Source organism: Hyperoodon ampullatus (genome assembly GCF_949752795.1).
Source record: "Hyperoodon ampullatus genome assembly, chromosome: 3".
Taxonomy (NCBI): Eukaryota; Metazoa; Chordata; class Mammalia; order Artiodactyla; family Ziphiidae; genus Hyperoodon; species Hyperoodon ampullatus.
This window is the reverse complement of record NC_136916.1, coordinates 147515630-147528329: the sequence shown is the minus strand read 5'-3', so window position 1 is coordinate 147528329 and position 12700 is coordinate 147515630. Positions and strand designations below refer to the sequence as shown.

The 12700-nt window shown below is 53.8% G+C and overlaps 1 protein-coding gene across 1 annotated transcript in view; it reads right to left on the bottom strand.

The window, feature by feature from the left end:
* The window catches only part of GALNT16 (polypeptide N-acetylgalactosaminyltransferase 16), a gene marked incomplete at its 3' end in the record, with an annotated part of 98794 nt that overhangs the window by 18235 nt on the left and 67859 nt on the right, over positions 1 to 12700 (bottom strand). The window contains exons 2-7 of the mRNA XM_079700677.1: positions 11156 to 11313; positions 8550 to 8648; positions 7296 to 7363; positions 6677 to 6742; positions 4226 to 4347; positions 1366 to 1453 (exon numbers count right to left, since the gene is read on the bottom strand). Of these exons, the coding sequence (XP_079556803.1) occupies positions 1366 to 1453; positions 4226 to 4347; positions 6677 to 6742; positions 7296 to 7363; positions 8550 to 8648; positions 11156 to 11313 (601 nt within the window). The remainder of the gene's footprint in view (positions 1 to 1365; positions 1454 to 4225; positions 4348 to 6676; positions 6743 to 7295; positions 7364 to 8549; positions 8649 to 11155; positions 11314 to 12700) is intronic.

Sequence of the window (12700 nt, the reverse complement as noted above, 5' to 3'; positions counted from 1 at the left end):
AGACACTAGTCACATGTGGTTATTGAGCACTTGAAATGCTGCTAGGGCAACTTAGGAACTGAGTTTTGAATTTTACTTAATTTAATTAATTTAAATTTACATAGCCCAAAGTGGCTATTATCTACTGTATTGGAGAGCACAGTTCTAAAGTCTAGACCAGAGCTGCCCAAAAGAAATACATTGCAAGCCGGAGACACAAGCCACACACGCAATTTAAATTTTTCCAGTGGCCATATCAAAAAGTAAGAAGAACATATGAGATTAATTTGAATAATGTCGTTTTTTTTTTTTTTTTTTTTTTTTTTTGCTCTATGCGGGCCTCTCACCGTTGTGGCCTCTCCCGTTGCGGAGCACAGGCTCCGGACGCGCAGGCTCAGCAGCCATGGCTCACGGGCCCAGCCGCTCCGTGGCATGTGGGATCTTCCCGGACCGGGGCACGAACCCATGTCCCCTGCATCGGCCGGTGGACTCTCAACCACTGCACCACCAGGGAAGCCCGAATAATGTATTTTTAATGCACTATATCCAAAATACTATCATTTCAATCATTATCATTGATGATCATATTCATAATACAAAAAAATATTTATTTATTTATTTTTTTTTTTGAGGTACGCAGGCCTCTCACTGCTGTGGCCTCTCCCGTCGTGGAGCACAGGCCCCGGACGCGCAGGCTTAGCGGCCATGGCTCACGGGCCCAGCCGCTCCGCGGCATGTGGGATCCTCCCGGACCGGGGCACAAACCCACATCCCCTGCATCGGCAGGCAGACTCTCAACCACTGCGCCACCAGGGAAGCCCCACAAAAAATTATTAATGAGATATTTTATATTCTGTCATACTAAGTCTTCAAAACCTGGTGTGTATTTTTTCTTACAGCATATCTCAGTTCTGACTGGTCACATTTCAAGAGCTCAATAGCCAAATGTGGCCAATAACTACCATATTTGGCCAGGTCTAGACCATTTCCAGGCGTACAGGTTAGGAAACCGTGCAAAGTCGAGGGCTCCCCCTTCCTCACCCCCAGGACAGCAGTCATATCATGTTAATCTGCCAGGACTTGTGGCAATGGTCCCCGGGCTGGCAGTATTTGAGAAGGATGTGTCAAAGTTTGGGAGGAGGGAAAGACCAGAGACTAGCTTGGCTCCGTCCCTGATTGTGCCAGGAGCCTGCCACTGCCAGCTCTGGCCCTTCGTCCCCAACCCCACGGCTCTACACAATCCCCTTTCGTTTTCTAGAGGTAAAGGGGGTGGGAGAGTGAGACTCTCTGGCACAGTTGGGAAGAAGGGCACCAAGCCAGGGCTTTTGCCTGCCCTCACCTGCCTCCTTTCAGGTCTAGAGCCCCTCCCCTGGGAGCCGGACCCACCTCCCCGAAGGTCAGCAGATGCAGCAAGGTAGGCGAAATTATCCAGACTGATGACATCAATGATGGGGCTCACCACGCGGGTGTGATCCTAGGAGAGCACACATGAGATGGCGTGAGGCCAGGGACTCTGTGAATAAAGGCCCAACTGCCTGCTCTGTGAAGAAGTTCTCTTCGAGGCATTGGGCACTCAGCACCTCCTGCAGGACACGTTAGGCTCCCAGGAGCTGTCCTGCATCACCACATCTAGGCTCCTGGAAGGTCCCTCTTGGGTCTCATGGGCACGATGCTCTCCCAGACTCTTCCTCTCACATCATGTTGAGCCCTGCCAGGATCTCACCTCCTCAGTAAAGCCCTCCCTGATTGCTGCAGGCTGAGGACTTCTTCCTCTTTTTTTTTTTTTTTGCGGTACGCAGGACTCTCACCGCTGTGGCCTCTCCCGTTGCGGAGCACAGGCTCTGGACGCGCAGGCTCCGCGGCCATGGCTCACGGGCCCAGCCGCTCCGCGGCACGCGGGATCCTCCCGGACCGGGGCACGAACCCACGTCCCCTGCATCGGCAGGCGGACTCTCAACCACCGCGCCACCAGGGAAGCCCGGACTTCTTCCTCTTTTAACCTGCTCTCACAATTACAGACCAGACAATTCCTGGGACAGTGAATCAGATGCTGCCTGATGTGGATCTTCTGTTGCTGGTTTGAACTGTTGTTTTACTAATTGTCGTCCATCTTTGTACATGTTGAGGTTGAGTCTTCCCAACTGGACAACCGGCAGCTTAAGGGCAGGGACCCTGCAGTAACCTGTGTAACCTGGGTGGCACGCCTCTCATGCCACATCCACTTCAAAGTCAGACTCACACTCCCTTCATCATCTCCCAGACAAACTCCACCTCCAAATCCACCTCCAAAACATTGGTGGGTAATACGTCAACTTTACTAAAGGTTTTTTTCTGGGGGTGAGCGGTGGGGGGATAGTGGTGGTGGTGGATTCTATCATATACCACGTGCAAAACTTAATTGCCCTCCATCAGCAGGATGTCTGTTCTCTTCTTTCTCCCTCCATGGAGGGACAGGGAACAGAGCTTCTTCTCCCTCCTCTCTCTGCATTCTGTGCTGACCCTCAAGATCCTCTTGTCTGCAACTTGGAATCCAGCTCTGCTCCTCAGTTCACACTCCGTCTCAGGACGACAAAAATGTGGGACGTGGCAGATCAGGGGAGACCATCCACGGTCTCCCACAGTGTTCTATGGGGGCCTCACCTTATCCTTTCTATAGACTTTTTGTATTGAGATTGAATTCACATTTTTATAACAATTTTATTAGATATCGTTGATATACCATAAAATTCGCCATTTTAAAGTGTACAATTCAGGGGTTTGTAGTATATTCACAAGGTTGTGGCACCGTCACCACTCTCTAATTCCAAAACATTTTCATCACCCCAATAAGAAACCCTGTACCATCAGCAGCCACTCCCCATACCCCCCTCCCTCCAGCCCCTGACAACCACTAATCCACTTTGTATTTGTATGGATTTATTTATTCTGGACATTTCATATAAATGGAATCATATAATAAGCAGTTTTTGTTACTGGCTTCTTTCACTTAGCATAAGGTCTTCAAAGTTCATCCATATTGTAACATGTATCATTACTTCATTCTTTTTATGGCTGAACAGTATTCCACTGTATGGATATATCACATTCTGTTTATCCATTCATGGTTGATAGACATTTTGCTGTTTCCATGTTTCAGCTATTCTGAATAACACTGCGCTGAACACTCAGGCACAAGTTTTTGTGTGGGGTATGTTTTCATTTCTCTTGAGTATACACCTAGCAGTGGAATTGCTGGGTCATATGGTAACTCTACGTTTAAACTTTTGAGGAAGTGCCAGACTGTTTTCCAAAGTGGAAAACATGCTCCCCAGCAATGTATAAAGACTTCTATTTATCTACATCCTCACCAGCACTTGTACTCTCCATCCTTTTGATTATAACCATCCTGTAGGTATCAAGTGGTACCTCACTGTGGTTTTGACTTGCATTTCCCTAATGACTTAACGTTGAGCATCATTTCATGTGCTTGTTGACCATTTGTCTATTTTCCATTGTGGTGCGCAGGCTTCTCAATGTGGTTGCTTCTCTTGTGGCGGAGCATGGGCTCTAGGCGCCCGGGCTTCAGTAGTTGTGGCACGCGGGCTCAGTAGTTGTGGCACACGGGCTCAGTAGTTGTGGCTCGCGAGCTCTAGAGCTCAGGCTCAGAAGTTGTGGCACATGGGCTTAGTTGTTCCGCGGCCTGTGGGATCTTCCCGGACAAGGGCTCGAACCTGTGTCCTCTGCACTGGCAGGTGGATTCTTAACCACTGCGCCACCAGGGAAGCCCCTTTTCTCATTTTTAAATTGGGTTATTTGCCTCTTATGGTTGAGTTGAAATCACCTCATCCTATGCTCCATATGTCCAAGTCCTCCCCATTCTAGAGAACAGCAGGCACATGGGAGGGTCCCCCTGCTTGAGAACACCATCCTCTCCTCCCTCCTCCTCAGGCTTCCCAGCCTGACTCACCCTCACTCCTCATCACTCCCTCAGGAGGAAAACAACACCACCCATTCGTAGTAGGAGCTTTGTGGCTCACCCAGGCTTTCAGCCAATTTAATTCTCACCACAACCCAGTCGGACAAATATTACAATTATCCCTGTTTTCAGATGCGAAAGCTCAATGAGATGAGGTTACTCAGGAGGGAGCAGACCATTTAGGCTTCCTACTCTGCCTGCCCAACTCCAGAGACCGTTCATCACCCCCCCCCCCTCATGCCAAGAACATGTGGGCACGTCCAGAGCTCCCCCAGGGACAGAGAGACTTACCTCCTTCACCCGCTGCAGCATGGGCTGCAGCCACTCGGTGTTCACTTCACAGTGGCTGTCCAGAAAGGTGAGGACAGCAGCTGTGGCCACATCTGCCCCGCGAACTCGGGACCGGATCAGCCCTGCAATGGGAAGGGACAAAGGATGGTGCTGGGACTGAGCCAATTTGCTCAGCCGTCCCCCCAAAGTCTCAGGGCTCTCCGCCCCTTAGGGCTGAGGTTTCCTCTGAGTTATTGGGCTTTAAGTTTACTTCATATTTCTTGATTTCTTCCCTCCCTCTTTTTCTTTCTCTCACCCATCCATCAACCATCATTACTCCAAGGTTATTCTCTGAGTGCCCTCTGCATGTCAGACACTGGACTCTGGGGACACAATGATGAACAGTCAGAGTTTAGTGAACAGAAGTTGCAAGAAAGTGTGGTTTGGTACCAAAGGAGAGCCAGAAACCACCACTTAGGAACCTCAGGGTGGTCCCCTCCAGCTGCACTATCCTCTGTGACATGCAGAGTCTTCTAGACTAAGACAAGCTGGAGTTAGTATGCCAGCCCCTTCACTAACTGTAGCATATTATTTAACCTCTCTGAGCCTTAGTTTTCTCTTTTTTTTTTTTTTTTCCGTACGCGGGCCTCTCACTGTTGTGGCCTCTCCCATTGCGGAGCACAGGCTCTGGACACGCAGGCTCAGCGGCCATGGCTCACGGGCCCAGCCGCTCTGCGGCATGTGGGATCCTCCCGGACCGGGGCACGAACCCGTGTCCCCTGCATCGGCAGGCGGACCCTCAACCACTGCGCCACCAGGGAAGCCCTGAGCCTTAGTTTTCTTATCCAGAAGATTCAGAGAGAATAATCCCTGCCTCTTGGGGACAGTGCGTGGTGCCCAGGAAGCCGACATGTGCAGAGATTCTACTCTGCTTCTACCTCATTCCCCAGTCTCGCCGAAGGCTCGTCAACTGTCAAAAAATGGCCTTGCTTTTGGCAGCACCCTGGTCGGAGCTGGGGACTTGCCTGATCAGGAGAGAGGAGACCCAGATGGTCCTGCCCCTGACAGAGCAGCCACTGGTGTGGGGAGGTTTCCCTGGCCACACCTCTGCCCGGCACTCTACTGCCCCATCCTTCTACTCCATAGGGAGCTGTAAAGCACCTAATCATAAATTTACATCTGTGTTGGGTAAAACCCCAGGGAACAGCATACTCCCAGGCCTAAAGGCACCTGCAACCCAGGGCTTGGGAGAGATCTCTCTCTGGCCTCTTCCATTCCAGTTTGAAGGTCACTTCGGCCTGACTGGACTTTCTTAAATACACCCAGCACATCTCTTTCTTTCCTTCCTTCCTTTCTTTCCTCCCTCCCTCCCTCCTTCCATCCCTCCCTCCCTCCCTCCCTCCCTCCTTCCATCCCTCCCTCCCTCCCTCCTTCCTTCCTTCCTTCCCTTTTTCCTTCCTCTCTCTCTCCCTCTCTTTTTCTCTCTCTCTCCCTCTCTCACCTTCAGTGGCTCCCTATTCTCTGCTTTATCAAGTCTAAATGCCCCCCGTCATCTATCCTCACCCCACTCATTCCTCGTGCTGACCAGGCCCAATTCTCCCAGGAAGGGGGAGACTAAGTAGAGGGAGGTTAAGAGGCTGGGCTCTGGGTGGGCCCCCTGCCCCGGGGTGGAATCCTGGTTCTTTATTCATCACTCCAGGCAAATTACTGAACCTTCTTAAACCCCAGTTTCTTTATTTGCAAAACAGAATGATGGGCTGTTATGAGGACTGAACATGAGAAGGTGGGCAGAGTGAATGCTACAGGGTGAGAACGCAGGAAACGTAGGAGGAGGCTGTTAGTACTTCCTGTACCCAGGCCGGACTGATGCCTTTGCTCGCGGAGTCCCCGGGCCTGGATCGCCCTCCCTTGTGCCCTATGCATCTGTCTCACAACCCCTTCACCCAATCCAGGCGCCCTCTCCGATCATTCCCCTCTCCTCCGTCTCCTTTCTACCCCCGTATAATTATAACCAGCCTCAGCTCCATAATAAGCTCTCCGAGGGCGGGGACCATATTTATACTTCTTTTGTGTCCCCTAGAGTGCCGTGTACAATCCTATGTTGTAGTCGGTGCTCCAAAACACCTCTTGATTGGAAGTGAGGTCACATCTGCTTTATACTGCCCTGTGGTTTTCTCAAAGTATTTAATCCTTACGATAACTGTGCAGGACAGAAAGGGTACTATTATTATTCCCATTTCTCATGAGAGACAACGAAGGCAGCCGGAAGTAGAGCTACTTACCTACAGTCATACTGTGATAGGGGCTGACCCAAGATAGCAAGAGGGTCTTTCCCCAGACCTTGGTCCTGGCCACCAGGAATGCAGCAGGACCACGCTGGCTTGGTATGACATGGCACCAAAAGGGAGCGGGGAGGTGCAGAAGTCTAGATCAAAAGAGGTCCGCGGTGGCACCTAGGGTCCAAGAACTTACCTTCCCGCCGGTCATTGCGCAGGCATTTGACCTTGGTGATCCTGGTCAGGAGAAGACAGTCTTCAGCTGAGGGTGGAGAGAAGGAAGCAAGCTCATTCAGATACTGACATCAGACCACATGTGGTTCGACCACTACTGGAACTTCCCAGGAGCTTCTCCAGACCAGGCCCAGGGGAAGGCGAGGCACGCAGGAGAGTGGTCATCTCCACTGGCCAAAGGATTGCCCTGTCCTCCACTCCCCGGCCAGGCTGAGGACTGCCTGTACTTGTGGCATTACCCCCCAGGGGGCACCAGAGAGCACCAGCACTGTCACCAGTCCAACAGCCTCGGAGCTAGATTGTGGGGACAATATTCTGCACGTGGCAGTTGTGATAATGAAGGATGCTGCTGATGCAGTTTAATTTTTTTTTAAATGGCATCTCACTGGTGTCCCATCAAAGCAACACCACTCCTTTTGCACCCGGGAGCTGAGCCAGGGAGGGCACCTAGAAAAGCCTGAAGGTCCCCGTGGGGAGCAGGGGTCAGCCTGTGGTGGCCAGAACAACCTCAAGAGCGCTTCCCTTGGCATTCTGGGGAAATGGGGTGTGAAGGGGTGCAAAAAAAGAAGGTGCATACTTACGATCTGAACTGCAGTCATCCACTAGAATGATCTCCTGGAGCAGGCTGGCAGGAGTTCTGTTCAGGACGCTGGAGGGGTGACGGGGACAGAGAAGCCCAGATTTAGGGGCCACCTTCTACTTCCTTCTTCCTGCCATGGGTTCCCCCACCGCCCACCTCGGAAGCCAGCACGCTGGCCATGGGCAGCTGCTAGCAAACCTTCTGGGCCCTGGTCAATGGCTGAGGGGCAGTGTGTTCCTCAGGCTCCTCTAAGACCCTGCCGACCCTGCTGCCTGGACCCTCAGGTACTTGGGACCCACCCCAGATGGGGGGTAGGGACTGCCCTAGTTTAGCTGTTGAGGCAGGACCTTAGCTGCTCTGGCTACCTGGACTTAACAAGCCCACCTGAGGACAACCCCCGCTGGCCCCGAAGCTGTCTGCTTGGAAAGCTAGCGAGGCTCCTTCTGGCCTGATGGGTCAGGGGGGTGTCCTCAGAAAGCTCCCCCGCCAACTCTTTCCCTCCCACCATCCCTCCTCCTCCTTCACTCCCTGGTGAAGGAAACCTAGACTTCTTTAATCCCTGGAATATCACTGGGTACTCCATTCCGAATCCTATTCTTTTTTTTTTTTTTTTTTTTGTGGCACGCAGGCCTCTCACTGTTGTGGCCTCTCCCGTTGCGGAGCACAGGCTCCGGACACGCAGGCTCAGTGGCCATGGCTCACGGGCCCAGCCGCTCCGCGGCACGTGGGATCTTCCCAGACCGGGGCACGAACCCGTGTCCCCTGCATCGGCAGGCAGACTCTCAACCACTGCACCACCAGGGAAGCCCCCGAATCCTATTCTTATCTAAGTTCATTAAGAAATGAGGTGAGTAGAAGTCAAACTTGACCACGGGGCCAAGCTTAGGAGAACAGGAGGGGCACCGCTCTCTGAATCGCTGACAGGTGCCTACTGGGCTGGCATCCATCCACCTGAGGCCTCACATCCGTCCCCACCGCCCTGGGCTCCTGACCCCTGCATTTCTGCCCGAGTCCTGGGGACCTGACCTTGTGTTTGTGCATCTCGCTAACAGCTGGACTTCTTGGGTCTCCCTGACCCTGATGCACCAGCCTCAGCCTCTCAGAAGGGAAGAACCCCCCCTGCCAGTGCCCGCTGGTCTTCACGCCATCTGGCCACAGCATCCAGTCTCACTGTCCTCCCCTGCCAGGGCCCAGCAGATCCCCGAGGCCTGGGGGAGCAGCACCACTGAGATGAAAGATCCAAGGTGGGGCTTACCTTTTCACCGTGCGCAGGAGGGTAGAGCGGGCTTCATTGTGGAAGGTGATGATGACGCTGGTGGCCGGCAAGTCCGAGGAATAGGACACGGATGGGCAACTGAGAAGAGAGCAGAGAGGTCAGAGGGCAGCTGTGAGAGTGTTCTCAGGGCAGGTTTTAGCTTCTCTTTGGCCAGCCTGCTGCCCCCTGAAGCCAGGCATGGGCCCTGAGCCTCCACACCCATGCCCACCCCACTCAGGCCGCCCAGCCTGGAGTCCTTGGAGGGAAGCACAGGTTGGGGGACCTTCCCAGGCCTGGGTGCTCTTTACAAAAGACCTAGAGCCCTCGGAGCCCCACAGTCACTGAAGTGTCGAGGAGGGATCGACGTGTATAGGCACCACACAGGCCCCAGGATCAAGTCCCGGACCAACAGACAGAACTCCCTGCCCGATGGGGCAGCCAAGAGAGACAAAATGGCGGAGGGGAGAAGAGGGAAAATGGCGTCTCTTTGTCTCTGACACCCTGTAGCTTCTTCCTTCAGATGGAGCAGCTCCTGACATCTCGTGGGATCTGGAGAGGAATCGTTCCCATCCTGCCCTCCCGTGAATTCCTCCCTCTCGCTGCCACCATTAACAGCCACCTGGTGACACCACGCAGGGGAGCAGCCTCACTCTTCCCATGGGCCCTGGGACACCTAGGGGAAACCAAGTCTCTGAGGACACATCAAAGGCAGTTCCCCCTACCTCACTCCCTCCCCCAGCAGCTCTGCGCTCCGCCTTCTCCAGACACCACATTTGGGGCCCATTGGCTTCCCCATGCTCAGAAAAGGGAATTAAAATGATGCATCCCTGCCAGGCCTCATCCTTGTCGGTTCTGCGAATGCTTCTGTGAATGCATTTATTGGTGCTCCTGGGGCCGCGGCGGGGAGGCAGCCGCAGTGCTAGTTTTCATGGCAATCTTCTTTATTACAATTGCTCTGACTATTCCAGCGGTGACTGTTTTTTCATTATGGCATTCATTCCACTGACAGCGGCTTACAGCTGAATTCCCAGGCCCACTGCCTGCCCTGCAGAGCAGCCCAGGTCAGACAGGCAAGTTCCACTAGCCTGGGACCCCCACCGGAGAAATCCTGAGAGGCCTTAAAACAATCCTCCTTGAGAGAGGGTGTCGGGCAGTGGGAGAGGTAGAGAAATTCACCTCTGCCCTGGGAAGCCAGGCGTCCCAAGTGCCTCTCCTCCCAGAGGCTTGTGGGTTTGGGGGTGGGAGGGGGCTTGGTCTGTTGAGATAGAGAGCCCTGGGAGAAGCAGTCACTTCCTGGGCACGCAGCCCCCCTGTACTGACCTCTATGGCCCCAGGTCTCTGTCTTTGAACCCCAAGGATCTAGTGCCCAGGAAGGATGCCAAGCCCACTGGACTTCTGGTCTCTGTGAGTGACAAGGAAGGTGCTAGAAGCAGGCCCCCTTCTGCACCTTTATCTCACACACATCCGTTGTGCTGCAGAGTAGCTGCTTCAGAAGGAAAAGCAATCTTGACCCAAGTCACCCTCGCCTACCCTCAAACCAGGACCTGCCCGGCGCTGGGCACACAGCCAGCTCCAACGCAGCCCATGCTGGCCATTCAAAGCTGCAGGCGCACGAGTGGGTCAGCTCCAACCCCCCCTCGCTGCCTTGATCGATGTCTGCACAGAGCACAGAGGAGGCCCCCAAACCAGCCTGGAGTGGCAAGGAACTTTCCCCGGAGGAGAGGACACTGAGGAGAGTCGTAAGGGTGTGGCGGGGAGGCGTTCAGGCAGAGGAAGCGGCCTGTGTGTGCAAACAAGGAGGGAGGCCAGAGGAGTCCAGGACCGAGGGAGCACCAAGGACTGGGTGCAAAGGAGCAGAGGCTCAGAGGGGACCAGGTGGCTTGTACCTCAGGGAAAGGAGCTTAGACTGTCCCCATAGGTGAGGGCAGGAAGAGGAGAGATTGGAGGTGGAGGCTCGTATCCTCCAGACGGGACACTACAACGGCCTGAACCAGGGAGGGGGCTGATGACTTGCCCCCTCACACTGAGCAGAGTCCGAGCTGGGATCAGCATGGAAGGTGTCCTTGCTCCTGGTCTAGGGCCTCTGCCACCTACCACTCTGGGAGAACAAAGAGCAAGACTGCCAAGCATTTCTGGGAGTTGCTGAGGAAGTGGCGGCAGTGGGGCAGGAAGAGAGGAAGGAAAGGGATGCCAGTGGGGCGGTGCACAGCACTCTACTGTTTGCACAGTGCAGGCAGGGCTGGCGGCCCCTCTTCACCTCAGACATCACCAGACGGGCACCAAGAATGCCAGGCTAGCCCACACGCTTCAGACCTCCCCGTGGTTCCCTGGCAGGTCACTCTTGCTGGGATTCCAGCCTGAGGTATTTAGGGAACTCTCTGGCCTCGCTGGGAAGTCTTCTTGGACCTCTCAGGCTCTCAGGAGGTCAATGAAATAAAGATGAGTCAGGAAAACGACAGATGGTAAGGGTTTGAATGTCTCAATAGCTGGACTGAGTCTGAGGAAATCTTCCTCATTTCTTAGATCCACATGAACGAAAGAAAAGCCAACTGCTGCTGGCCCTTCCCTCCACCTTTCCTTCTCCTCCGGCACAATGGAGGCCACACCTGTAATGGCGGGTGTCCCGGATGGGCCGGTCAGGGCTCAGCTTGTCGCTCTCCAGCTGGTTGAAGGCATGCTGTCTGTAGGGGTCCTCTCCAGGCTTCAGCTGCTTGGCTGCCAGGTACGCCTTCTCATCAAAGCCTTTCGAGGGTGTTCCTGTCACCTGAGACAAAGGTCAGCATCAGACGGGCCACAGGCAAGAGGATAAAGTAGCCACTGTGTGGTAAGCACTTACGACACGGTAGGACCCAACTGCATTACCTCATTTGTACCTGTGAGCAGGAGATCGTTATTTCCCCCATTGTACAGATGAGGAAAACTGAGGCTCGTGACAGTACCCTCAAGTGTGGGGGCAGGGAGTACATGGGAACTCTCCGTACTTTCCGCTCAATTTTGTGCACCTAAAACTGCTCTTAAAAAATAAAGCCTATTAATAAAAAAACTCAAGGTCAGAGCTAGTAAGTCACAGGTTTCTGGAGTCAAAATGGTTGTTCTGACTCTGAAGCCCACACTCTTGACCAGTGCTCTTCGCTGGATATGGAGATGGTGACACCTGGAGGGCACCTGACCCCCAAGATGAGGTGTCCTGAGAGGTCACCAAGCAACCTGCAGATTGACAGTCTCCTAGGGATAAACTTGGGCCTGACACTGGGCTAGGCATGAAGGAGGTGCCTGATCAGTAAAACATCCAACGCTGGTACAAACTGCTGCCCAGAGAACCACCTGTGAGGTCAGGCGGGCCCTCACAGGCTAATGCCAGAGCTGCTAGGACGCAAATGCACAGGCAGTGATGCATCTTCTCTGGGACTTGTGTTTGCTGCTGAAATAGCTCACGTCAGGCCTCCAGGGCACCCTGGTGCTAAGTGCTGGGGAGTGATGGATGACAGATGCCATGGCCCAGCCTCCCTCCTCTTAGCCACACCCTGCTTTGTGCTCCCAAAGGACCGCCATGAAAGACACTGGGGAAAGATACATCTGAGATGCATGGATGAGTGGATGGATCCTGACATCTCATTATCGGAAACACACAGCCAGCCGGATGTTGCCTGGAAATATCATTAATGGTGAGTGCATCTCGACTCCGCCCCGTCCACTTGACCAGCAGCCTGGGCAGGAGCTGTGGGCCCACAGGGGCAGCAGGAAGGCGGGTAAGAGTTGTCCAGGCACAGAACCCCTGCGTGAGAACTCCATCACAGCCCTAGTCTCTAGAGGGACAGTCCCAAGAGGACAGCTCGACCTGTGGAGAGGAGATGGACATGTTGGGTGATCCGCCAGCAGCCCAGGGCCTCCACATTCCCCTGAGAGCCTAGCTCCCAGCCTCATGGGACAGGAATGCAAAGGTTCCAGGGAGTGCCTGTCTCCTAGAGCTGCCTCTCTGTAGTGTTCATGCCTCCTAGGAGCCAGTCCCTGAGCTCCCTGAGGCCAGAGCCAGTGAGGGAGGTTTCCTCATGTGTACTGGGCCCAGCCCTGTGCCACACACATACTCAGGATGGTGACAACAGCTGCACTGCCGCACTGTGATATTCTTATTTGGTGCCATGCCAGGGACT